The 26,846-nt window shown below is 40.9% G+C and overlaps 3 protein-coding genes across 49 annotated transcripts in view; 1 reads left to right on the forward strand and 2 right to left on the reverse strand.

The window, feature by feature from the left end:
* Window positions 1-1,915: 1,915 nt before the first annotated feature.
* Window positions 1,916-5,022, reverse strand: CFAP141 (cilia and flagella associated protein 141). Its single transcript, XM_004474999.5, has 4 exons — window positions 4,890-5,022; window positions 4,522-4,562; window positions 2,679-2,808; window positions 1,916-2,103 (listed from the first exon to the last, which is right to left on the reverse strand). The coding sequence occupies exons 1-4, from the start codon at window positions 4,920-4,922 to the stop codon at window positions 2,002-2,004; spliced, it is 306 nt and encodes a 101-aa protein (XP_004475056.1). The 5' UTR covers window positions 4,923-5,022; the 3' UTR covers window positions 1,916-2,001.
* Window positions 5,023-5,321: 299 nt separating this feature from the next.
* C13H1orf43 (chromosome 13 C1orf43 homolog) lies at window positions 5,322-13,493 on the reverse strand. 5 transcript variants are annotated; one of them, XM_071207459.1, is made up of 8 exons: window positions 13,116-13,493; window positions 12,649-12,750; window positions 9,596-9,713; window positions 9,338-9,391; window positions 8,529-8,695; window positions 8,385-8,443; window positions 7,399-7,507; window positions 6,166-6,379 (listed from the first exon to the last, which is right to left on the reverse strand). In XM_071207459.1, exons 1-8 carry the CDS (start codon window positions 13,476-13,478, stop codon window positions 6,308-6,310), a joined length of 1,044 nt encoding a protein of 347 aa, XP_071063560.1. In that variant the 5' UTR covers window positions 13,479-13,493; the 3' UTR covers window positions 6,166-6,307. The 5 variants fall into 5 exon arrangements, with proteins under 5 accessions (XP_058165733.1, XP_004475052.3, XP_071063561.1 ...); XM_071207458.1 differs by having other exon boundaries at window positions 7,393-7,507; XM_058309750.2 differs by lacking the exon at window positions 7,399-7,507 and having other exon boundaries at window positions 5,322-6,379; window positions 13,284-13,493.
* A 110-nt stretch (window positions 13,494-13,603) lies between these two features.
* Window positions 13,604-26,846, forward strand: part of UBAP2L (ubiquitin associated protein 2 like) — a 43,836-nt gene continuing 30,593 nt past the window's right edge. For 12 of the 43 annotated variants that reach the window (XR_011645395.1, XR_011645398.1, XM_058309725.2 and 9 more), the window contains exons 1-7: window positions 13,634-13,817; window positions 17,859-17,988; window positions 19,195-19,272; window positions 19,812-19,922; window positions 25,382-25,583; window positions 25,951-26,046; window positions 26,433-26,478. Coding sequence is in view for 34 of the 43 variants with exons in the window: in XM_058309725.2 (XP_058165708.1) it covers window positions 17,899-17,988; window positions 19,195-19,272; window positions 19,812-19,922; window positions 25,382-25,583; window positions 25,951-26,046; window positions 26,433-26,478 (623 nt within the window). In the remaining 9 variants the exon portion in view is untranslated. Of the gene's footprint in view, window positions 14,177-17,858; window positions 17,989-19,194; window positions 19,273-19,811; window positions 19,923-25,381; window positions 25,584-25,950; window positions 26,047-26,432; window positions 26,479-26,846 lie in introns of all 43 variants that reach the window. The other 31 variants (XR_011645396.1, XR_011645401.1, XM_058309719.2 and 28 more) reach the window with 19 other exon arrangements.

Raw genomic sequence — 26,846 nt, forward strand, 5'->3', positions numbered from 1 at the left:
CTCGATATCTTGCTCATCTTCCCCAGGAAGCACCAGGAATCAAACCTGGGACCTCCCATGTGGTAGAAGGGAGCTCAATTGCTTGAGCCACATCTGCTTCCCTAAAATCTGTTTTTTTTCCTGAACACCATGCTACAATGCCCTTATGTAAGAAGCAGAGAGCAACCTGGGATACAGATACAAAGGAAGATGAAAGAGGAAATGAAGGCAAGATGGAGCTGCCTGAAAATATAGAGCTGGGGAACAGGCAGAAGGAATGGGAAACTCATTCAGATTTGTGGGTCAAATTCAGGCCACATGTGTGTGGTTTTGTCTCCTAGAAAATTTACCTCATACTTGTTGAGATTTGTTCAATGCCTGCCTTCCCCCACTCCCACCCCCAGCCTACCTTGACGAATGAGTAGTTTCTGACTAAAGAGGTCTTGGGAAGCAGAGGTGATAGTGACTGAAGGATGATTGGGTATGTAGGACAGAGAGGGGAGGGGAATGGGATGGAGAATGACATTCAAACTGGAATAGGGGACTGGCCTGGGGGTAAGCAAGGAACGTATGAAGGCTTGGGTTATAGGGAAATCTCCTAAGTGGGGAAAAGAAAACCTATTGTGTGCTTGCTCTATTATCTCATTTAATTCACATAATGATCCTATGAAATATTATTGTCCCTGTTTTCAAAAGAGAAAATTGAAGCACAAGGAAGTTAAATAACTTATACCCGGCAACAGAACAATTAAGTGAAGCCAGAATTTGAATCCACGCCTAACTCCAAAATCCTATGCTGTCCTCTATTTACGCAGCTGCCTCTCCCTGCTCCTGAATCAATGGAGTGGGGAAAGGAAGGAGAAGCTCCGAGAGCTAGAGATGAAAATGGGGGATTTGGTAGGAGATCTGAAGGATGAGACAGACTTGGAGGAGGTGCCGTGAAGGAGGTGAATTTTGAAGTGGAGACAGTCATGGGTTGAGGGTAGGAAGGATCAATGTGGGAAGGATGTGTGATCAGTGAGTATGCCTGAGTGAAAAGTGAGAGAAAAGAGAAGAGTAATATAAAATGGCAGTTTCATCAGGGAGGGACGGTGCATTCCAGCAGCTTCTACTGGCTTTAAAATGGGGGTTTCCAGCTGGATTGTCATTTGTGTATAAGGTAGACCATTATATCTCTGTGGCCTGTAGTCTTCAGATTTTTGAATGCCTTTAGATTAGATATGTTCTTTTCAATCTACTATAGATACCACCACTCCAAAATTCCTTACAAGTGCCCTGATACCTGCCTGATCCCTGAAGGCATTTGAATTTGGAACACTCTCATTTTGCAGTGGTGGGAATTCAGGGCCCAGAGTAAAGACACTTGTCCAAGTTCTCATAATAGTGGCCAGTTCAAAAACTAAAATTCAGTTCTCCTGACACTCAAACACCACTGTGCTAGTAGATTAATTAATAGCCACATTCAGGGATTTTTTCCAAGTGTTACAGAAAAGATCAGTGGAAGTGAGATCTGAGAGGTGGTGAGCAAAATCCAGGAAGCTATAATGACTTAAGATAATGGTGACTGTGAAGCAAGCACTTTTGAAATAAAATGAGGAGACTCAAGATTTAGGGTTGAAGAATGAGCCAAGTGGTATAAGTTTGAACCTTTAAGAGCTAGTTTTATTTGTTAAACCAAATCAAGATTCTCTAGTCTCATGTTGTCCATCTCTCCATCTCATGGCCCAACCCCCCACTTCCTCCACATCCCTCCACCACTCCCCCACACCCTCTTACATCAACGCTGCATATCCCACTCTGACCACAAGGTGTCACTCTTATTTTCTCCATTGTTTTATAGAATGTTTGTCAAATAGCTATAATGGGTAGACAGGAGTGAAGAGGTGAGAGTGAGTACTGTCGTAAGTCCTAGGCAGATCGCTAGATTCAAGTGTGTTTGGGAAGGAAGTTCAAGGCTGCAGAGATTCATAAAGGCTAAATTAGCAGGCATGGCCAAATGGAGGGACAGTGTTTCCAATGCCATCAAAGCCTCTCCACATAAAATGCTTTGCCCAGATCATTCAGTTCCTGCTGGTACTCCTGATGCTCCTTTTCAAATAGCTGGTGCAGGGCAGCCTGGCGGACCTGATGGGAGGGGAGAATACAGTCTGGCATTTGCCCTGTGTTTACCACCATTTGTCCTTCTCTCTGCTTTCCCATCATTTGTGTTCTTTTAGATCTGGACTTAGCTGTGGCATAAAGATAGGCAGTAGCAGAGGCGGAACAAGTGGTGGGGAAGCTTAACCAATCTTTTCCCCACGGGTGATGCCCTATGTTCATATCACAAACCAGGAACTCTGCTAGGTGCCAGGGATACAAAGATGTGACATAACAGCAGTTTGGAAACCCAGGGAGAGAAAGGTACTGAGAGCCAGGTGCTGGGCCTGAAGAGGTAGTTTTTGAGTCTCTCCATGATGAGAGGAGCAAGGACTAGAATATATTTAGGGACTTTAAAATGTACCACCTGGAGCCAGATGCAAAGAATCACTTAAATGAGAATTTGGGTATTTGGAGTTAAAAGAGTTGCTGCTCTGGTGTAAAGGTGAAAACCTCAGACAAAGTGGTATGTGAGGGCAGAGACTAAGAGCTCAGAAATCCCAGTGGGCAAAGGCACAGGACAGTGATGGATGTGCATTCAGGCCACCCTTGCTGGAACTCACCATCAGCAGTTGCTTGTTGGCCAGTGCCAACTCCTGTAGCATGGTGTCCTGCATTCTTAGGGTGGCATACGGGTTTCTCCTCTGGCTTAATGTCATCTGCCACAGACAGCGAGTATGTGAATCTTGCCACCTGCTCAAGGTATAGAGGTGGGGGTTGAATGGGTTTGGGTCAGGAGTGGAGGAAAAAACGCCATCAGTGAGGCTTCTTCTAGAATCTTGGTACCAATGTTAGAAGATTGCAAACTCCTTGAAAGAGTAATTAGAACTGATTTAGAATGTAGTACAAATATTATTTCATTTAATCAACACAGAAACCATGTGATATAGGTATTAATTTTTGCATTATGCAGACAAGGAAACTAAAAGTTGTGAATTGCCCAAGGTCATTTAACAGCAGACCTGGGTCTCAAATCCCATTTCTCTGATTCAGAGTCTTCCTTCCATCACATCAGTGATTCTTAACCTTGGCTAGGCATTGGAGTCATCCATTAAGGTTTTTGAAAAAATAAACATTTATTTTAATACATAACAAGTATATACATACATATTACAAACACACACACACATCCTCATCTCACATAGCTGGCTGACATTTAAAAATAAAAAAAGGGAGTGGATATGGCTCAAGTGATTGAGCATCTGCTTCCCATATGGGAGATCCTGGGTTCGGGTCCTGGCCTCCCAAAAACAAAGACAAACAACAAGAACAACAAATGAAAAAAACCCAACTCAGGGGAGCTGATGCAGCTCAGTGGTTGAGTGCTGTCTTCCCACTTATGGTCAGCCCTGGTCCACGAAAAAAAAATTATTTTTTACACATGACTAAACATTAAATCCACATAAAATATATAAAATGAAAAGCAAAAGTTTTCTGCCCCAGTCCTTTGCTACAAAGTTATCCAGTTTCTTGTATATCCTTCCAGGGAATTTTTCCACCCCATACAAGTATATCTTTTTATTTATCTAACATAAGACCATAAATTTACATAAGTGATGTTACTTAATAATTTGGACTTTTCATATCAGCACATAGAAATTTACTTCATTCTGTTTAAAGGCTGCATAGTATTTGTGTCATAATCTAACCAGCTAGGTTGTTTCTAGCCTTTTAACTTCTACAAACAATGCTATCATGAACTCTTGTATATGTATCTTCCAGTGTTTTTGCAAGTATACATTAGGTAAAAATTTCCTAGAAGAGTTACCAATTCAAAAGATGTGTGAATTTTAACTTTTGATAGATTTTGTCAAACTGTATTTCTAAAAAAGAATCAATCTTTTAGATTCCTGCTAAAATTATACGTTTCCTCACATTCTTGCCAGCTCTCAGTATAATCTATGAGAACAAAAAATAAGAGTTCCCCCATCCCATCCCAGAACATTTTAAATCAGAATCTCTAGGGGTAAGGCTTGGACATTAGTGTTTTTTTAAACAGCCTCTCCCTACCACACCCCCAAATAAAAGATGCAACTCAACCTTTTGACGGTTATTCATTCATCTATCAAATACTTACTGCACACCTACCACATAATTAGTAGAATACTGGGCAAGAAATACTTAAATTTTCCTTAAAATAGAAAACACAGCAAAAACTTGCTTGAATTTTCCTTTAGAAAATGGGAAGCCAGGAGCAATAAAAACCATACTTTATAGTCTGCATAGCCTAACCTAGTGGACACTAGGAGGCTGATCTCTGCTGGCTTTGGGAACAGTGGCTTCTTGCTTTCCTTCCTTGATGAGTCGCTAACAAGATGCCAAGTTGAGAGTTGAGGCATGGCTCAGGGAGGACAGGAGAAAGAAAAGATCAACCCTGGAGGATAAGGGTAGGAGATGGCAGATTACCTGTCAACCATCTTCTTAAGCTCCAGAGCCCTCTGAAAAGTCTGCAAGAAAAAGGAGGTCGTTGATCTGCCTTAAACTCCACAAACCTCACCCTATTGTAGTGAGAGGCACAGAGAATTTTTTCAGAGGAGGAGTGGTCATTTCTTTGGGGAGGAGGGGAAATGAAATCCCTACTCCTTTCAGAATGGATCAAAGAAAACATGCAGGGATTGGAATGGAATATTTGAGTACCTACTAGGTGCAAGACAATCTCTCCCACTCATTACTACACCTCTGTTACATCAAGGGCTCTTCCCAGGAAATGGTCCTCCTCTGGAAAATTGATCTGTCAACTTCATCAAGGGTAAAACTCTTCCAACCCTGCATACCTCTTCTACTAATATCATCTTTTCCGCAGACATGTCTACAGACTTGCTTGATATGGTCTTAGGAGACTGGGCAGACTTTGTTTAGTTCAGTCACCAAGGTTTCAGTAGTCATAGCAACATTCACACCTCCAACAATGACCCTAGGCCTAGGAGTTGATTGGTCACCTCTGCTGTTGCCTCAGAGACCTGAAGGGAATCCTGGTTCTCCAGTCTCCCATTAATGACACAGGCAACACTATGAGCAAAAGCCATAATTCCAATTTCAGGATTTCTTCTGTTGGGGTCCCAAGGAGTATCTGTAAAGTCCTAGGTTCAGGGTACCCACAGTCCCACCAATTCTTTGGAGGTAAAACCTGATGCCCTGTGATTTAGACAGATTCTGAGAACATTACCAATGTCTGTTTTATTAGAAGACAACTGCAAGGGAGTGGATCATGTTTTAATTCATTTTATTAAATAACTACTCAATAAAGTTCAATAACCAGTGCATTGACTTGTTAGGGAACATCACTCCTTCACACTGTCCCATAGCATCCCCAATAAATGAGGGGGGGGATGGAATTATACCAGGTGTCAGAAAAGTTCCCTTTTATTCAATTTATTCATAACACAACATGGAATGAAGTGGAAGCGTAGATCCTTGTATATCAGGAAAGTTGTGTTAATGTTTCAACATATCCTGATTTTAAGTGGAGCACCAGGGCAAATTGTTCCACACACCACCCACTGTATCATCTGACCTCCCCCTCTAGTTCCTGTCTGCCTTTTCCATCAATCAATTCTAAGATGCCCCAAACCCAAACAACTCCCATGCAACCACCGGCAAAGGGACAGAAATGAAAGTCACCAAGCTCTTGAACCCCACCTCTAACCATTGGGATTAAATAGACTGGAACAGGGACCTGGAACAGGGCAAGTGAACTATGATTAAAACCTGATGAAGGGAGCAGGTATAGCTTCCATGTACAAGGTCCTGGGTTCAATCCCAGGCCTGGTACCTTCAAACAAACAAACAAACCTGGTAAGGAATTTAAGGACAGGTCATTGGAAACATTAAGAAAAACACATAATACTCAAATTCAACTCCAAGGAAAGTGCTATTGTGGGAAAATAAAGTCTTAGTTGATGTTCTGAAATTGCCCATAAAGAAGAGTTGGGGAATAATCCTCTAGGCATGAGCTCTAACAGCTCTAGACACAATGGGCACTTCAGCTGCTATAGTCTTGGCTTGCTGAGCCAGCCCAGTATCTGCAGTGTATCTGGCTCAATCTTTAGCCAGAGTTCTTCATCTCCATCACAGAGTACTCTCCAATGTGTTATAGTTGTCCTTAAAGCTCTTCAATTCCAGGAAGTGCTTGGCACGTTTACTCTTCTGACTGGAGGGGAGGTATGTCACCTGGATGGTTGTTGGAGAAACTTCAAGAGACTGAGTAAGGTCTTTGGCTGCTGACTGGTGATGTCGCTGAGAGCTCCCACTTCGTGCTTTGACCCTGAAGAAAATACAAAGGGCAAATCATGCAAAGAATGAGGACTAGAGAAAGAATGTAATTCAGGACTCATCCTGTCGACAGCCACACAAATGGTCTCTGTATTATCTTGGAAACTAGTTACTAAAATCCCATCTTACAAATAGCAGATAAAACAATTTTTCACTGAGTGCCTGCCTCTGGCCCAACCTTAGACTCAACCTTTTCTTTTCTTCATCTCTCCAGGATTAGAAAAAACTTTGAATTTTGCCAATTTACTTAATTTGTGTCTGTAGTGAATATACTTCCAATCCAAAGAGAGTCCCTTGAAAACTCAATACTAAATAGAATATCAGCAGCTATTGGATATTTATGACATTATACTTGGTCCTTTACCAACATCTAATTTAAACCAGATATCCCCATTTTGCATGTTAGGAGACTGAATGTCCAAAAAGTTAACGTCCTCGAGGTCACAAAGCTAATAAGTGACAAAGAGCTGTGATTCAAATCTAAGTATCCCAGATTTCAATGCCTTTACTCTTCACTATATCAAATGAACCTTTCTAGAAACTTGAAATCAAAGAGAATAAATTTTGAACAGGATTCCTACTTGACTTCTATACCAAATGCCCTTTTTTATCCTCTCCCCATGTTCATTTTCATAGCTGCCCTAAGTAAATTTTACTGGGACCTATTGTCCTTAGGAATAAGATAGTTCATTTTTAGGACAGAGAGATGACAAGACACATATCTCCTTATACCTTTAGAAGAGAACAAAGATATTCTCTCTATGGCTGGCAACTAACTTTTAGTTCTAGATTGGCTTTCCCTCTTTACAAGCATTCTAACATCTGCATAAACAACATAAAGAAGCTATATTTAATACATATTTTGAAATTTCCAAAAAAAATCATGATTTCTCTCCTATAACACAAATACTCAACAGATGACTCTACAATGAGGCCCTTTGTTTTAGACAGGGTTACTAATGGAATAGCAGTTAGCAGTTAATAAAAATTAAGGTGGCACTTAACTCTTACTTTTACTGGACCAAGACACAAAAGGACAATGGGATCTTCGAATGGGAGGAATCCCTGTATACTGGAAATGTTATTCCTTTTGCTAGGCTGCACCAATTTCAATATTTTACTGGACCAAAAAAAGAAAAAAAGAAAAAGGCTAAAGGTAGAAGCATCTTTTTTAGGGGGTCAGGGAATGAACCCAGAACCTCATACATAGGAAGCAAGCACTCAATCACTGAGTTACATCTGCTACTTGATGAGTTTGGTTTTTTTAAAAGACTTTTTTCCTCCCCTCTTCCCACCCCATTGTCTGTTCTGTGTCCATTTGCTGTGTGTTCTTCTCTATCTGTTGTATTCTCATTAGGCGGCTCCAGGAACCCATCCTGGGACCTTTCGGAGTGGGAGAGAGGTGATCTTTCTTTTGCTCCACCTCAGCTCCCTAGTTTGCTGTGTCTGTATTGTTGCGTCATCTAGCTGCATCAGCTCTGTGTGAGTGACAGCCGCAACATTCCTGGGCAATCGACTATCCTGCGCGGGGCTGCACTCCTTGTGTGGGGGCCATTCCTTCCACATGGCAGCACTCCACGTGGGCCAGCTCACCACACGGGCCAGGAGGCCCTGGGTATCGAACCCTGGACCTCCTATATGGTAGGCAGAAGCTCTATCTGTTGAGCCATATCCACCTCCCCGGATGTTTTTTTTGTTTTTTTTCCATTCGTTCGCTTGCTTTTAGGAGGTACCAGGGACTGAACCGAAGATTGAGTACATGGGAAGCAGATGCTCAACCACTTGAGCTATATCTGCTCCCCGAAGCTTCCCTTACTAGCTTGTAGAAGAGTATCTGCTTTCCAATATGAGCAAGAGGCAGTTCTAATAGTCTATAACTTGTTCATGTTGCTTTATGAAGGTTATCTCACTTAGAAAACAATCCAGCATGCCTATATCCTCTAACAAAAGAGAGCCAACTTGCCAGCCCCCTTAGACATATTGCCCTCCAAACTCACGCAGTGGCCAGCTCAGTCAGGGCCTCCTGATAGCGTAGGTACTCACTCTGGCCAAAGACCTGAGGAAGGAGGAAGGAAGAGTGAGGACCTCTCAGTGTGAGGCATCCCTTAATTCCATGAAGGAAAACTGGCCATCCAACTTACCCCTGTCCCATAGCGGGCTGTCTCATAGCCATCCAGGAGGGTATCAATTAGGGCCTTGCGCACACCCTTGAAAGGAGTACTACTGTTTCGAAGATCCAGCAAGTAGGAACGGAAATTCTTGCCCATTAGTGAACGAGCATGCCGGCCTTCAGCATGAAATGGGATCTCTGAGGAGATAATAGCACAAGGATAACCCTTCATCCATTTCTCCCATTCTTTGATCTTTCTAGTTAATTTCCTAAATTTAAAAATAGGTCTACTGGGTTAGTTAAGGGGGAAATGCTAATAAAATTAAAATACTCATAGGTAAAGAGCTCTATCTGATCATTTGGTAGTGGTAAAACAACTATAAGCTATACCAATGACACATGATAGTGACATCATCCCACCCCACCCCCACTTACCCATCCTAGTTTTAAGATAAAAACTGTGTTTTAATAAAGATTCAGAGCATGTATAGCAAATTGTCACAGGATGGAAAAAATTTAAGAGCCATCTATTTAAGGCTGAGTGATAAAGCAGATGCTGCCTGTCTTTTGTGGAAAAATAAATTACTACTATGAAACCAAAGATCTCAAGAAGCAGCTCCAGAAACAAAAACAAAAACCACCACACTCCTTGGAGAAAAAACAACCCATTATTATTTCCTCAGGCAAAAGAGTAACCCAATACTCTCTAAACTTCAGGAAATTCTTACTGGTCAGGGATGAGCAAAAAGGACAAATCCTAACATACATAAAATGGGTTCATCACTCTTTCCCAGGTGAGCTTCCAGGATCCTGGAATGGACCTTGTTCGGTGGCCCTTACCAGAGGCATGGATGGCATCCAGAGCTTTCATCCTGTACAGATAGTTGTAGCAATCTGTTGAGACAGAGACTACTCTTAGGCATAACACTCCAGCAAGCTAATAAGCCCCCTTCTCTCATCAGACATATACCCAGAAAATGAGGAACTACAGCTGCTGGTTTTGCCAGCTGCTCTATTGACAACTCTGAGAACAAAGGAATTCTGAACTTCTGGGACTCCTTACATAAGATACCTCCAAGGGGAAGAGCTTCCACATACTTTGATTTCCCTGGGTTTCCAACTGAAGCAGTCTGGTATCATCATCGGCAAGGAGCTGGGGTTCATATTTGATATCCTGAACCCTGGAGAGTCGCATATCAATCTCTTCTTTCAAGTCCTTTTCAAGCAGAGAAAAGAATACAGAATCTTTTACCCTGCACTCTGCTTCCCACCTAGCTGGAAAGCAGGCAGAGCAAGGAAAAGCCTAAGACAAGAGAAGCAGGTAATGCTAACAGAACTGCCAGATAAGATGCAAGAATTCAGGAAAGAATGGGATTGGGTTCCCTAATAAACTCTCCAAGCTACACATCTCTAGCTAGATCTTTTAATCTGCCAGAATCCCTTCAAGTTTTACAGCATCACATTATCTCTTTCAGTTGAACTTAGTAGAATCATGGTTAGATTGTATAAAGAACTTACTGAATTGGGAAAAAATGGACAGCAACTAAAAGTCGTAATTTACACTAAAAATCTATAAGGAGAGGGCCTGTGAATGGTCTAGGGAGACCATCCCAAATGGTGAACCACAGGACTTCAAGAAGCCACTTTTTAAAAAATTAAATGTGCTTCAATTTTTTAAAAAAAGTCACATCCATGGTATAAAATTCAAAAAGGTACTAAAGGCGTCATCCCTTACTTATCCAGAAGTAACCACTGTTAGAAGTTTCATACCCATCTCTTTCTTACCTTACCTTGTACATTCTAAAATAAGTCATTAATATGAATACCTGTACCCACTCTTCCGCTTAGGAAATGAAAATTACCAATGACTCTGAAGCCCTGTGTGCCTATCCTTGATGGCATGTCTTCACCCCTAACCTAAATTTAATAGTCCTCTTACTTTTCTCCACTGATTTACCATGGGTTGCCCCTAAATAAGTTGTTTAACTTTTCCTGGTTTTAAACTATATACATAAATGGAAAAATATTTCACAAATTCCTCTGCAACCTCTTTTTTAAATTCCTAAACTTTATTGAGGTTGAATTAGCCTACAATAAACATTAACCTTGAGTCATGCGTTTTGACAAATACACACATTCAACCGCCATCCCAATCAAGATATGTAATATTTCCATCACCCTAAAATGTTCCCTCATATCCCTTTGCAGTTAATTTCCCCCTCCTGGCCCCAAACAATACTGATGTACTTTCTATGACTATAATTTTATCTGTTATATATTTTCATATAAATGAATATGGTATGTATTTCTTTGTATCTGGCTTTTTTCTACTCAGCATGTTTTTGAGATTCTTTCATATTTGTGACTTTTCTCATTCTGTATGCCTCTTCCCACCATTCTGTGTTCATGTAGTTTAGATATCCTTTGTGTTCAAATATTTATCTTCAGTTTATTTTCACTCCTGTACAGTATTCCAGAACATGAATATATATTTTTATTTATCCATTTTAGTGTAGGCATTAGTATTAACAGTTTAAATAAATATATTATGAAAAAATACCACAATGAATATATTCTTGTACATGTCTCCTGGTACACATGAGCAAAAATTAAATTCTCTGTGGCAGGAGTGAACTGCTCAGTCATGGATTAGGCACATGTGCAAGCTTACTAGACAAATTCCAATTGTTTTCCAGAAATATTTTACTAATTTAATTTACACTTCCACCAGCAATGGATGATTTTTTAAGCAAAAGGAATCTTGATCTCAATCGGTCCTGGGGCCCCCTAAAAAGCCTAAGATTTGATCAGCTTCTGTATACTGGAAACCAGCCCTATGTCCCTGTTATGAAGCAACTGGCATTTGAAGAACTGTGACCATGCAGAAGGAGCACTGTAGAAGTTTCAGGACACGACATCCTCCTTGTGCCTTTCCAAGTGATATGTCAGCAAAGAATGAGGGTGGGGACAAGGGAAGGGTAAAAGTAACTTAATAAAAGACATTGGTCTAGGAGTTGGAAGGATCATGTACTATTCTTAGGTCTTCTACTAGCCTGCTGTTCATTCGACAACACATTATTGAATACCTACTATGTGCAGGCCCTGTTTTACAATGGTAAATAAAACTTAGCATGGTGCCTGCACTATTGAAGTTTAAAGTCAGAGGCACTAAACAAAAAAACAATTAAACGTACACGAAAAATTATAGTACATACTGTGTAGGAAAAACCAGAGTACTATGAGAAAATAACAGGAAAGATCTACTTTAAAGTAGTAAATTTAAGAGAAGATCTAAAAAATGAATAATCCAGACAAGTGAAGATGAGGGAAATTCGTACCAAGCCACAATAACAACATGGGCAAAGGTAGCACGGGTGATTGGGGGAGAGCCATATAAAAGGAGATTGGTGCCTTTAATCAGCAGAAGACTAAAGAAGCAGGATGGGGTTGGAGGTGGTGGGCTATCAAGACTTCTGATTTAGACATCTTAGGTTTGAGATGTCTACTAGACATCTAAGGGGAAACATCAGGTAGGCAGTTCGATATGTAAGTAGGGAACTCAAGAAAGAGGTCTGAGCTAGAGAGATAAATTTCCATGGCTTTAAGGAAGCAAATACCTAAGGACAGGTAAGTAAAGACAGTAGATAAAAACTAAGAGGCCACTTGGCTATTTGCTCACTATATGTCCTTGGGTAAGGTGCTTCCTATTCTTGGATTTCAGTTTGTAACATGAAATGGTGGAACTAAATGACTTATGGGTCCCTAATAAGTCTAAAATTCTGCAAAGGTAGCCTTTCGCTTTTTTCATTGATCTGGGGCTAAGTCTAATCACTATAACCCTGTCCTAAAATTAAACCAAAACAAACCCAATGGGTAGTTTAGGATGAAATGGAAAACATCTCACCACACAGAGTTGAGAACTTTAATGGAAGCCCTCATTCTGCAGATGCAAAAACATAAGATTCTGGGTAGCAGTGAGTAGGTAAGCCAGATCTCTAGATTGGCAGTTACCGCTCATTCTGCTAAAGCATGTATGACGTTAATTGAATATGAAAACAAGGGAATTAAATCATTGCCATAGGCAAAGAAATCTCATTCTTGCCCTTGAAAGATCCAGAGAGCCAGACCTATCACACGCCTTAATTACCTACCTTGGGGGCATTGTGTCCCACAGGGACATGAGGTCCCCTTCGAGATTTCATTGCAAACCGCATAATTTGCCTCTTCACAAAAATGAATAGTAGTACAAACACCTGTTCAAAAAGATACGAGAGAAATAATTTTTAAAACAGTTTAAAAAAAAAAGCATGCCTTCATTCCAGCTCCCCAGATTTGGGCTCTCAGGGATGCTTTGGGGCAAAGCAAGGCTGTCAAAAATGGGGGTGTATCTGGCGACGACTGTGGTGGGGGCGGGACGTGGAGTCTGTTGCCCTAGGGTTTAGCGGAAGATTCACGGCCAGGGCGATGGAAGCAGTCTGTATCAATGACCTAAGCTACTCCTTAGGTAGGAGTGAAAGCTCAGGTTAGTGGGTGGAAAATAAGGGCAGGGAACAGCTCAAAAGGAAGCCGTCTACTGAGTCATACCCAACAGCAAGAGTGGGGTGGGGGATCTTCTCACCAGGCTCCCGTAGGCCATCACCAACACGACATTCACCCCAGACAGCCAGTTACTGCCGGACGCCATGGCCTTCCCACCCGCACAGAGCTGCTGTCGTTTACCCCGCTTCCCTGCTTCGTTAGCCTGGGCTCCGCCGAGGCAACAGTGCCTTGGTTCTCCGGGGCTCACCGGCCATTTCCTTATGGGGCAAGACCTTGCCAGACCCAGCCAGAAAACATGGCGGCCAAGGGAAGGGGGGGTGCGGCTGGGGAGGGAAGAACGTCTTCCCGCTCCCCCCAGCACGTGACCCAGGCGGGCAATGGCACCCAGGAGCAGCGAGTGCGGAGACACGGAACTACGCCAGTAAGAGGAAGCGGAGGCCATCCGTGCGTCACGACGTGGAGGCGGAGCCGCCGAGGAGAAGGCGGGGAGGACGCGCAGAGCCGGATGAGGTGTCTCGTGGCGAGGCAGCACGCGCACGCTTCCGTGCGCGTCCCTTTTCCCGTCACGTGCTGGGGGACGCAGGAAGGCAAGTGGGAGGAGAAAGGCGCGAGAGCCAGCGCGAGAAGGAAAAGGAGGGAGGGGGTGGGGAGGAGGGAGTCTTATATCACGTGACAGGGGCGGTGCGGCCCGGGGTGTCAGTGTGGAGGAGACTGAGGTAAAGTTGGGAGCGCAGCGGCGTTGGCGGCGGCGGCGGCGGCAGCGGCAGCGCGGCGGGGCCGGGTATTGTCCGCGGCCCCTTTAAATCCGCGATCCCCCTTTTACCCTCCCTCCTTTCTCCCCTACCCCCGCCGTATCCCCTCCCTAGGTAGGCCCCCCCGTACTGTGTATCGCCCCACTGTACACCCCCTTCTTGGTCCTGCGAGCCCTGGTGCCCCCCCCTCCCCGAGTCGGCCGCCGAAGGTTTTGTTTATGATTGGGTTTGCGGCCTAGCGGGCCGCGCCAGAGCCGGGGCCTCGATTTGGGAGCGTGGCCGGGGCGGGGCTTGGGGTAGCCGGAGGGGGGGGGGGGGCATGCGGCTAGAGCCTGAGAAGGGAAGAACGAGAAAGAGCGCGAGCAGCGAGGCCTGGGCCCTGCCTGAGGTAGGGCCCTCTCTCCTAGGCAGTGCCTGTGGAGAAGACGAGGGGACCTCCTCCCGTCCAACCCTCTGCAGGCCTCCTCTGATCCGGATCCGGCCTAGTTTGGGGGCGGCGGGGGGGGGGGGAAGGGAGGGCCAAGGGGTGGAGCTGCCCCAAACTCCCCCTTGTAGCCCTCAGTTTGGAGTGCGGAGGATTAATTTGTTCCGGGTGGGAGGTAGGGAAGCGATTGGCCCCGTGGGTTCCCGTCGTGGTGCTGAGGGGTGGGGGTGAACCTCCCATCCTCCACGCGTGGGCTTGCGTCCCCTCTCCGTTTTCAGGCTCTTTGTCAGCTCCTCTTATTACCCTTCCTCCTTTCTCAACAGTCCCAGCTTTTGGAATATATTTTTTTACTGCTGTCTTTAGTTACCTGTGGTCCACACTGTAGTTTTGAATACTCCAAACAATTATGATGTTATTTGGGAAGCTGGACATGGAGATCCCCAAAGGGTGTATTCTGCCTAAGGGACGTCACTAAAGCACTAGGGTATTTGGGCTATCATAATGGGGCAGAAAGAGCAAATTTCTTAAGTCCCTTCACCTTGTGAACAGTACCTAAATTGCTTTGTAAACTGATGTCACAAACAGATTACTGCTCCTTTTCCACTATTTTTGAAATGTAGTCACCTTTGGTGTAGGATGTTATGGGGGGAAACTACTGATGAAACAGGCGTTTTTGTTGTTATCGTTTTTGCCTGTGACATTCCCTAATTATTAGATGCAGGAATCCTTTTTTTTTTTTTTGTCCCCTTGCCCATCCCCATTTCCTACTTTAGTGGAAATCTCTTGTGACTTACAGCAGGTGATGAGGGTCTGTGACAACCAGCATTACTAGAGAAGTAAAACGATTTGGTTGTGTATCTGCTAAGAGTGCTTTGAGATCCTACACCATTGTCCTTAAAGATTAGATTGTCCTAATGATTGCTTCTGTTTTGAACGAGGAAATAATTGTTAGCATCTAAACTAGTGATGGAAGCCCTAAAAATGTACTGTTTTGCTTTTGATTTTTAAAGCCCTCTTTGCTAAGAGTGTCCTAACTGGGAAGTACTATCTCTTGGTAGATTCAAGTTGGTGGGGATTGGGATGCAGGGGTCATTTCAACAAAGCATCTAGGAAGCTAATTGTTCTGTTAGAGATAGCAAGCCTTATTCACTGCAGTTCAGCTTCACAGTTTTTGAAATGTTTCTTAAATTAGATTGTAAGCTCCCTGAGGGCAGCAGCCAAGTCATATTGCTTTTGTATTTCCTGAAGTGCTGGACACATAGTAGATATTCAATAAATACTTGTTATTTATTTTTTTCAGTAAAATTTCTCTGGCTATTTTTTTAAGTAGCTGGTTAAAAAAAATGTTTCAGGGTACTTCTGTTGAAACCTTTATTTGCTCCTACACTATCCCTTTGGTCTCCAATACTTCTCTCCTACTTCCTTTAAATATATTGGTTCTCAGAAAAAGTCCTAAACAAGATTCCTTTCCTTCACTGTGATACCTCTGGGTATTTGTCTACTTGCTTCTAAAAGGCCACCAATTCTCTGTCCCTCAGTGATGGTCCCAGATAACTAACTTTTGACCTGTTGCTGTGTTATTACCTAAGTGTTAAATTTTTCTTAATCACACATTTCAAAGCGTTTGTTAAAGAGAAGTGGAAGTTAATAGCAAGAATAATCAGGATGACTTTTTAATGTAGCTTTCAAGATGACTTTAGTGTATTTACATTTAACTAAGTACAGAATTTACAGTCATCCCCATGGTCTGTCATGCCATTTGTATTTCTGCAACATAACATCCTCACAAATTAAAATATGTGGAGTAAAGTGGTCAATTTTTGTAGGTTACAGGAATGGGTGGGAAAGAGCTTGCTCCTGTACTCCCATATTCAAAACTTAGAGCCAGTTTTGAAATACAACAGCTTTCCTCTAGTCTTACTTTGATTTCTTCTCTCATTCATTTGGATCCGGGGATACTTAGTTACTAACAGCACCTTTTTTTGGGGGTGGGGTGGGGAGTGGTAAATTAAGTGTTGAAACTTGACTATAATGCCAGCCTGGAAAAATGGATGACTGTGTAGCAAAAAGCCTAGTAATAGCTTAAAATATTTATAGGCTTTTGTGTGCAGGGAAAGAGGTAATGGTTAAAAATTAGACCTGAAGCTACCTTAAAAATCTTTCTGGTGATAGAGAATATAGAACTCTTAATTCTTAATGACTGTCAAAAAACAATGACCTATGCAACCAAATGACTCAACTTGGTAAAGAATTAATACACAGAGAAGTTCGCTTTCTCTGTGACATCCAAGAAACAGGTGAAATTCACTTCCCTAATAGTTAATCCTTACGTATTTCTTTAGCAGTCCTCTTTCTTCTTCAAATCCATTAGTGTCTTTTGGGCAGTTTAGAATTACCTTGTATAAGATTTTATTAATGAAAACAATATATATAGAGCCAAAAAGTATAAACTATTCCCTTTGAAAGGAAATAAAACAATGGAAAGTAACCTCATATTTTGAGCACTCCATCATATGATGAATGTTTTCATTGTTTACTAAAAGCAGCAGCTGAGATTGCATTATAAAACAAAGTATGAATGAAGAGAACTTGAATTCAATAGAATCCTTGCTTGTTAGAAGTGTTTTAACAAAAACTATGTTCTGGTTTTGGGAAGTCTTTGTGTGTTCTGTGTCTCTTTAAAGACTCAACTAAGTCATCTTGCCAGCAGTAATGTCTCAAGTTTAAAATGACTTCCCAGAAGCCCTTTCTTCCAAATAATACTTTGTGCTAGATGCTTTTGGTTTGGGACATATTTGGGATTCTCTGTATTTTAAGGTGAGTGGTGGAAGGTAATGGCAATACTGGTTTCTTGGAACTGTGGATTAGGAGACCAACAGAAGCAGCTGCAAAAGCAGTACGTTGGAATTATTGTCCAGGGAACTGAGATTCTGGGCAAAGTCAGTGGGGCTGATACATACCCAGTTCAAGGCTGTGCGTTTATTAAACAAAACAAAACAAAAAACCACAGCATGCAGAGGAATAGAAACTTAAGGGAGAAAAATTAGACTTGAGCTTGTCCTTTGCCAAGCCAGGTGAAGGTCACATGCAATTTACATAAAATGGTTGTGAGGCAGGTAAGGCTGTTTTTCTTTGGTGTAGAGTACAGTATTTTAATTTCTATTATTTATTTATTTGTTATTTTTTTGGATTGTAGACTTCAGTCCCTTCCTGGAAGGCTTTGTTGATTACCTTTCCTTCTGTTAAAGGACTTCAGATGCTTTCTAGGCTATATGGAAGGCTTTTGTTTAACATTGTTTTGCTTACTAGTAAGGTGGCAGAACTTCACAAAGCCTGCTCATAGGGGACTAATAACCAAACAATGCCTTTAACTTTTTAAATAATAAAACCATTACTTACCAAGCTAGAGTGCACGCTCACTTACACAGGTTTTATGCATTTCTTGTTATCCAAAATTAGATTAACAGCCATAGTTTCTTAAGGAATTTATCAGATTAAACATGTTGCCAAGAACAGGCGAATATTCTTGGTTCGTTGTTCCTTTGAAAAACTGAAAACGTTTGGTGGTGAAGTTACTGAGAGGTTGTATACCTATTTTGCCCTCATTTAATATATAAACTCTTTTTTTTTCCCTTAATCTTTTCAGTATTCTACCTTGTAAATACTGTTATTTGTATATACTGTAAATGATGACGTCGGTGGGCACTAGCCGAGCCCGGGGAAACTGGGAACAACCTCAAAACCAAAACCAGACACAGCACAAGCAGCGGCCACAGGTAAAGAAGCCCAGGCATATTGATCCATAGGTAGCCTTGCTGGTTGCTACTGCTTTTCATCTAATACAGTATCATCCTGTGCTTGGGGTTATTGATTTGGGTTTTTTGTTCTTGTTTTCTAGTCCTTGGATCTTTTTTTACTTAGGGCCTTATAATTATTGTTGCCATGTTATGAGGCAACAAGCTTACGTTTTTGTTAATGCTGTATCGTGAAGCTTAGAAATATGGGTCCTGTGTTATGTATCTTTAAGGTAGATTTTCCTTTCTCTTATCTGGACCATTTTAGCAATACATTCCTTATTTCCTGGACCTTCCATCTTCACATCTCTGGCCAACTTTCATCTTGCCACCTCTTCCCCTCCAGATTTTATCCATGGTTTTTCTTTTCCCCGACTTATCTTTTACTTTCTTCTCTGATCTCATTGAGAACTTATCTGGCTTTTCCTTTCCCATGAAGAGGTGACTTCTTCACTTTCCCTCAGAATTAACTATTGAGATATCATAAGTAAATTAACTTCCTGGGTATTGAGGTTTATGGGTTCTCCTTTTTTGGAAGTTTAATTGAGGTATACTCTTTTCCTTAGTCAGTTTGGTATTAGTCTGTAATGTAAATGAATTACTTATATTTGGTTTTGGTCAGATAAACTGAATATGAAAGACTAGAACTTTCCCCTTCTTTATTTTTCTTTCATCAATGTTACCAAATGAATTTTAGTAATTAATTTCATTTGGGACAGTAAAATTTCTAGTATTCTATAAACAGATGGATACTCAGAAGATATGGTGAGTGTATCCTCAGGCTAAACCTTATGGTATTCTCAGTCCTAGGAATAAGAGGGTGACATTGGTAACTTAGAAACAGGAACTGGGTTTAAACACATGACTTTGCAAGTACATTAACATGAATTAAGGGGTAGATATTTCAAAGTGGTCCTGTGCTCCAAAGATGAAAGTCTGACTGTAGCTATAGACATTGGGGAAAAAGCTCCTTGCAGTTTTAGGACTTAGAGTAAAATACAGTGACAGCATCACTCTTTTTTCGGTCATTTTGCTGATTTAAGTCTTAAATGTTATTGGTGTTTTAGTTACTTAGTTATTTATAACAAGAAGGAAACTGGGATGTGAGTGTGGGATTAATCACATAGGACCCTCTTTAAAACTCTTGGTCTCTTATTCATGTTTTCTTGATGTCCTCTCAACTTTCAGGCAACTGCGGAACAAATTCGACTTGCACAGATGATTTCAGACCATAATGATGCTGACTTTGAGGAGAAGGTAAAACAAGTGAGTATACCACTAATTTGCTGTGAGTTGTAGGAAAGGACATCAGAATTAAAGCACAGTTCATTAGCATACATGCCTATCAGGAATTATGACCTGAAATATATAGGTTAGGCCAATAAATAGGTGCTTTCATTATCTGATTTACCATACCTCTTTATACAGAAACCTTGTGCAAGGAGGTTTGGTCTTAATTTTAACTTTTTGCTTATTGGATGACTTCGTTGATGCCATTTTATAGCAACTTGGAGTGGTTGTGGCATCTAGGAAATGTGGACATTTATATGCTGATGGCTTTGTTTTAGGGTTTGATTCTCTAATGCTTAATTTGTTTGGTGACTTTGAATACTTTTGACCCCCTGCCCCAAAACACAGGTAGTAAGTTTTGCTTTGGGAAATAAAATAACAAAATTCTACATATTTTGCTTTTTGAGTCTGGTTCTTTCAAACACAGCTTCTGTCTTCCTTCTCTCCTCTTCACCTAATTACCATTTGTTGGTTTGCAAGCTTTCTCATAATGGTTGCTGATTTTACTCTTTCAGTTGATTGATATCACCGGCAAGAACCAGGATGAATGTGTGATTGCTTTGCATGATTGCAATGGAGATGTCAACAGAGCCATCAATGTATTGCTGGAAGGAAACCCAGACACGGTAGGGTTCTAATAAAGGGTTTTAGAAAGTGGTCTCCCATTTAGGGGTGGGGTTCATGATATTCTAAAAATAGCAAGTGGGGTAACTAAGCTTAATAAAGCAGAGTATGTTATTATCCAAATAGAGTAGGCAACATTTTTGGGGGTGTTTTGATTTGCTTTGTTTTAAACTGTACATCCTCATCATAGGAGAAAACAGATGAAATCAGACTCTTCTAATTGGCCTAGTCAGTGTGTTTTCAAGGCTGGGTTAGGCTAAATTAGAAGTGCTATTTCATAGCCTTGGTCTTTCGTTTTTTTTGTTTGGTGTTTTGTTTTGTTTTAGCCTTGGCTATTAATTATGGAAGATTTCTGCTCACTTTTTTGTCGTTGTTGCTATTGAACATCAAGTCACAAAACTGCCCCCCATTCTGAATTCAGGACCTTTCCATCATTGTCAGCCTAACATCTGACAATACTGTTCGTTGTGTGAACTTATTTGTGTTGAGGTAGCATAGGTAAATATAAATAGTTTTTTAGACTGTTGAGCATCCCTGGAGATGATAGGGGTATCTTGGAGGACCTCTTGCCCTGGAATATAGAGAAGCTGCTTTCACCTCTTCCTCTCCGTTCCACTTAATGAGAATTGTAAACTTTTTAAATTTCTCTGCTTGTCTTACTGTACCAAGTCGTAAGTCCCTGAAGAACAGGACTACTGCATTACCAGCCTTTGGATGTTCCTGTAGTGCTTAGTATAGAGTTGTTTTGTTTGTTTGTTTAATGAGCACCATTTTGAGGTAATTTTCATTTACTATGTTCTATACAGGGAATCTTTGGTTGGAATAGATAGCTGAGTACATACCTAGTGGTACCATTTTACTGGTTTTAAATGTCACTTCTCTTGTGGCTAAATGCTGGAGATTTGTCACTTAACCTTGAGGCAATGGGAAATAGTGGAAAACTTTTAATCATTGAGTTTAAATGTGTGGATTTATCTTCAAAGAGTATGTTCATAGGTTAAATTTTATAATTTTATTAAATTTGAATTTACCTTATTAAATTGACTTTATTTGAAAATTCACTACCTGGACAATCAAGATAGTGTCTTTGATTCATGTTTACTCTAAAATAGCTGTCTCAAGATTTGAGGGTGGGAAGTTGGACTACTCATGCTTAAAAAAAGTCTGAGTGCTTTTTTCTTTTTTAACCTACGTCACATTTTGTTTCATCTTCTAGCATCTGCCTAGTGCTACAAATCTGATGTTCCACAATATCATAAAGGAAAGCAAGCTGAAGAATATAAGCTTATACCCCAGATTAACCAGCTACTGTTGAAACCAGTGGGTAGCAAAGTCAGCTACTAGGGATGTTGGATTCATTTGGGTGGGTGGGGTTTTATCAGGAAACTGGCAGTGCATTTGTAAAGAGCATCGTAATTCATTTTGCCTAGAACCCATCTGGTGAACTCTGGTCAGTGATCAAGGACCCTAAAAGCTGAGTCTAGTTCCCAGGGTTCCTGATTCATATTTAGCTGAAATGTTACAATAACATTTGAATGGAAGCTACTCTGGGTGTAAAATGACCCAAAAACTGTAATGTGGCATGAGTTTGGGAGAGCAGAAAGCAAGAAACTATAAGTCGTAGGTAGATACTTAATTTTTTTTTTCATTATTACTTTAAAAAACTATTTGTTGTAGGCTATTTAGAATATAAATAATTTTAAATTTACTTTTAATAAGTTAAACATGATTTTAAGTAGAAAATGTAGATAGGAATTTCATCAGCTGGAGAAAACCATTTCTAGTATTTTGGTATGTACCCTTCAAGGCTTTTCTTTTTAAGTATAGTACACATTCATTTGTGTGTGTGTTTTAAAGAATGAGCTCTTATTAGATATAGTGTTTTATAAACTACTTTTTTTCATTTAATATAGTGAACTTTTCCCCATATTTATGTATGAGCATCTATCTGAGACTCTCTAAGTTTATTTTTCCCAAGTATGTATTTTGGAAAATATTAAAACCTATTTTAAAAATTCAAAGAATAATACAATGAATTACAAATTTTTTTCATATCTACTCTCTTCTATATTTATATCTAGTTCTCTTTGGGGACTAAACTATTTGGAAATAAGTTTTAGACATTATACTACTTTATTCCCTGATTTTTTTTTTGGCACACTTTTCTTAAGGAGGACATCCTTTTACATGAACACAGTACATTTATTAAAAACTTAATATTTTCTAATACCTAACCATATTCTTGAAAATGACTAGATACTAGATAGATGTTGCTGAGCACCAGGGCCATTGTTGTTTGAATTGGACAGTAACTAGGATAATAAAGGTACAATATTCTTGGTGTTTCTTCTAGAACTTTTGTTTGTACAGATTTTCTGTAACAGTTTAATGTGTATAAATCAAGATATGTGGTATAAAATTTTAAGTTTCAAAAAGCTTGTTTTCCTCGGGAATGAGAGTGTTTTGCCAAGGTTTTTAGCTAATTTTTCATATCACACATTTTCCATCCTGGAATCGGGGCTACATTATAGATTGTTCTTTGGGGAAAGTTGAATTGTATTATATTCAGGAAGTATAGGGAGAGCACAGCAGGTAAAAGATGGATGGAAGGCTTCATATTCATATAACCGGTATTCTCAAGGTCAGGGCTGTACCTTCCTGGCTGCTGTTTGAGTTTCTTTTTTTCTTTTTTTTTTTTTTTTTAAATAGTGGCAACATACAACAAAAAGTTTGTCATTGTCAGGTAAACCTTTTCTTTTTCTGAGGTACCAGGGATTGAACCCAGAAACTTGTATGTGGGAAGGTGGCACTCAACGATTGAGCCACTTAGGCTCCCCTGAGTTGGTTTCTTCATTTGTTTGCCTGTTGCTTGTTCTCATGTTATTAGGAGGCATCAGGAACCCAAACCCAGGATGTCCCAAGTTGGAAGAAGGCTCTCAACCACTTGAGCCATATCCCACTCCCCTAAATTAAGCATGCAATTCAGGGGCATTACTTTTTACAGTGTTGTGCTACCTGATGATCACTACCTTCCATTACTAAAACTTTTTCATCACCCAAAACAGAAACTCTACCCAGTAAGCAAATACTCCCCATTTTCCCCTCTACCAATAACCTTTAATCTACTTTCTGTTTCTATGAATTTGTATACTCCAGACATTTCATATAAATGAAATCATACAATACATCATACAATGTTCTCAAGGTTCATTTATGTTGTAGCATGTATCAAAATGTCAACCCCCCCTGCCCTTTTTTTGTATACTTTATTCATTTACCTGTATGTGTAAGTCATTAATTAAAAAAAATTTTTTTTTATTAGAGAAGTTGTAGGTTTACAGAACAATCATGCATAAAATACAGGATTCTTGTGCACCATCATTAGTAACACCTTGTGTTAGTGTGGTACGTGTGTTTCAATTGATGAAAGCACTTTTTTTTTTTTTAAATGAAGTACTGGGAGTTAAACCCAGGACCTTGTACATGGAAAGCAGGCATTCAATCCCTGAGCTACATCCACTTCCCAAGGAGACTTGGTTTTTTTTTTGTTTGTTTATTTGTTTTTAGGAGGTACCAGAGATTGAACCTGGCACCTCATATGTGAGAAGCAGATGCTCAGCCACTTGACCTACATCTGCTCCCCTACATTATTTATCTATTTATCTGTTTATTTTTAAAGATTTATTTATTTCTCCCGGCCATTCCTCCTGTTGTCTGCTCTCTGTGTCCGCTTGCTGTGTGTTCTTCTCTGTCTGCTTGTAGTCTCATTAGGCGGCTTTGGGAACTGATCCTGGAACCTTCTAAGTAGGAGGGAGACGATTACTCTCTTTTACCACCTCAGCTTCCCTGTCCTACTACGTCTTATTATTTTCTCTCCTCTGTGTTTCTTGTGTCATCTTGCTGTGTCAGCTCTCCATGTCAACTGGCATGCCTGTGTGGGGTGGCTTTCCTACGCTGGGCTGCATTCCCACTCGGCAGCTTTCCTACACAGGGCAGCTCTCCTGCGTGGGGCTGCATTCCCCCATGGGCCACCACTCCATGTGGGCCAGCTTGCCCTCACCAGGAGGCCCTGGGCATCAAACCCTGGACCACCTATATGGTAGATGGGATCCCAATTGGTACCCCCTTTTTTTAAACTTGTCTTTTTTTTTTATATGTATGATTTGTTTATCTCTCTCCCCTTCTCCCTTCCCCCCTTCCCCCCCAGGTCTTGGCTATCTGTGTCCATTCATTGTCTGTTCTTCTGTGTCCACTTGTATTCTTGTCAGCGGCACTGGGAATCTGTCTCTTTTTTTGTTGCGTCATCTTGCTGCATTAGCTCTCCATGTGTGTGGTGCCACTCCTGGGCAGGCTGCACTTTTTTCACATGGGGCAGCTTTCTTTGCAGGGGCACACTTCTTGCGTGTGGGGCTTCCCTACACGGGGGATACCCCTGTGTGGCACCACACTCCTTGCATGCATCAGCATTGTGCGTGGACCAGCTCACCACATGAATCAGGAGGCCCTGGGTTTGAACCCTGGACCTCCCATGTGGTAGGTAGATGCTCTATCAGTTGAGCCAAATCCGCTTCTCAATTGTCTTTTTTTTAAAAGATACATAGATCACAAAAAAATAAGAGGTTTCCATATACCCCATCCCCAACCCCTACATTTTTAATGATTGTACTGTTAACCATAGTCCATGGTTTAACTTGGGATTTCATTCCTTTTTATGGGTAAATAGTATTCCATTGTTATGGATATACCACATTTTGTTTATCCATTCATTTGTTGATGGACACTTGGGTTATTTTCACCTTTTGACTATTGTGAATAATATCCAAATCCTTCTTTCACTTCTTAGGAATATATACCCAAGAGTGGAATTGCTGGTTCGTATGGTAATTCTATGCTTAACTTTTTGGGAAACTCCACAGCAATGCATGAGAGTTACAGTGTTACAGCATCCTTGTCAGTACTTCTTTTTTTTTAATAGCCATCCTAGTAGGTGTCACGTGGTATCCCATTGGATTTTTCTCCCCGTTGGGTTTTGATAAATGCATCTCACTAATGGCTAATGATGTTAAGCATCTTTTCATGTGCCTATTAGCCATTTGTATGTTTTGTTTGTTTTTTTAGCCCAGGGAACACACTTGAAAGGTAGAAACCAGTAAATATGTTCCTTTACTATTACTCCAAGTAACTGAACAGATAGAGATCTTATTGATCCTTTTGAAAGTAATCCCTGTAGTCCATTGGCTACAAGTGCCTCCTCTACAAAAAGGATTTAAATTTTGTCAATGATATGTGTAGAATTTGTTTTGAGTTTCTGCTTGTACTCGCCATTTTTACAGAAGAGTAAACAGTGTCTTAGACATGGATGCTGGGAGCATGGTTAAATTAATCAGCAGTGTGGCTTTCATCTCTAGTGTTCTGATAGTAGTCCATACTGATTAGCCGTGAATGTTCTGCCTTCCTTTAGCATTCCTGGGAGATGGTCGGGAAGAAGAAGGGAGTCTCAGGACAGAAGGATGGTGGCCAGACGGAATCCAACGAGGAAGGCAAAGAAAACCGAGACCGGGACAGAGACTATAGTCGGCGACGTGGTGGGCCACCAAGACGAGGGAGAGGTGCCAGCCGTGGACGAGAGTGTATGCATGGGGCTTTATCAAAACCAGCTGTGGGTCAGTAATGTCTAGACTCCAGGGATGTGTCAGGGCTCTGCCAGGCAGGACCCAGGAACTATTATCTCACCCTTTTGTTTTTGTTGCTCTCATCTCTTAGGAGACCTTGGCATCTCCCTACATGTAGCCTTTTCTAGCAGTAGCCACCAGTTAGGCATGAAATTACCCTTTAGTCATTTGTAAAGTTATTTAACTTGTAGTTCTCTATTGTGGTTCATCACCATTCCCCAGGTAACCCTTATTTATGTTCCATCCTTCCAGCTCAGTCTCTCTCTTTTGTTATTGTCCTTTTGCATCAAATACACAAATTTATATATTTTATTGACTCTGCTTTGGTTGTTATCTTTTGTGTGTGTGTGTGTTTCAGTTCGGGGGCAAGAAAATGGATTAGATGGCACCAAGAGTGGAGGGCCTTCTGGAAGAGGCACGGAAAGAGGAAGAAGGGGCCGTGGCCGAGGCAGAGGTGATCAGTTTGTGGGGGGGATGGATACTGGGGACACGGTACTTTTATTAGGTCTTTAAGGGTATCCCTTAATTAAAAAACAAATAGAGTTGGTTACCTTAATTGTTGAGGTGTCAAATTTTAGATAATGCTGAGTAGGGAGTAGGAAGAAAGACATTATTTCCTCTGGTCTTTATTGCTGTATTTACTTTGAGGACCTAGTAGTTCGGGGAGCAAAGGAATATTCTGTCGACAATAATGATTGTATTGCTGTATTTCTGATGTGCTACATGGAATTGAGGGAAAGAATATTTGATAATATCAACCACTTACACATCTAGAGCTGCCTCTGCTGGCAAGGTGGTTTTACTTATATCAACCTCTAAAATGTTTCTCTTTTTCTTTAGGTGGCTCTGGTAGACGGGGAGGAAGGTTTTCTGCTCAAGGAATGGGGTACGTTTCATTAAACAAGAGTCTTTTTTTTCCTACCCTAAGAATCACCATTATCTTAAAGTGGTTAATATCCTGGAATCCTGAAGATAATAGACAGCTTTTAACAAAATGCAATTAGCGGGCTTTCTAGGCTATTTAGTCAGAAAGTTGTGAGGACTTAGGGATAAGTATTTACCACTTGGATCATTACTCTCCATCTTGATAGCTTTGTTTGAATGTGTATTTGCAGAAAATCTCCATGGGAATTTTATTATGATTTTAGGTGTCATAACTCAAAATGGGTAGTTAGATTTAAGTTGAGATAATATTACAAAGTTTTGGGTAGGCTAGGCTGATAAGTAAGGGAAAGTAGACAGCATATAGTTTCT

Source organism: Dasypus novemcinctus, chromosome 13 (assembly GCF_030445035.2).
Source record: "Dasypus novemcinctus isolate mDasNov1 chromosome 13, mDasNov1.1.hap2, whole genome shotgun sequence".
Taxonomy (NCBI): Eukaryota; Metazoa; Chordata; class Mammalia; order Cingulata; family Dasypodidae; genus Dasypus; species Dasypus novemcinctus.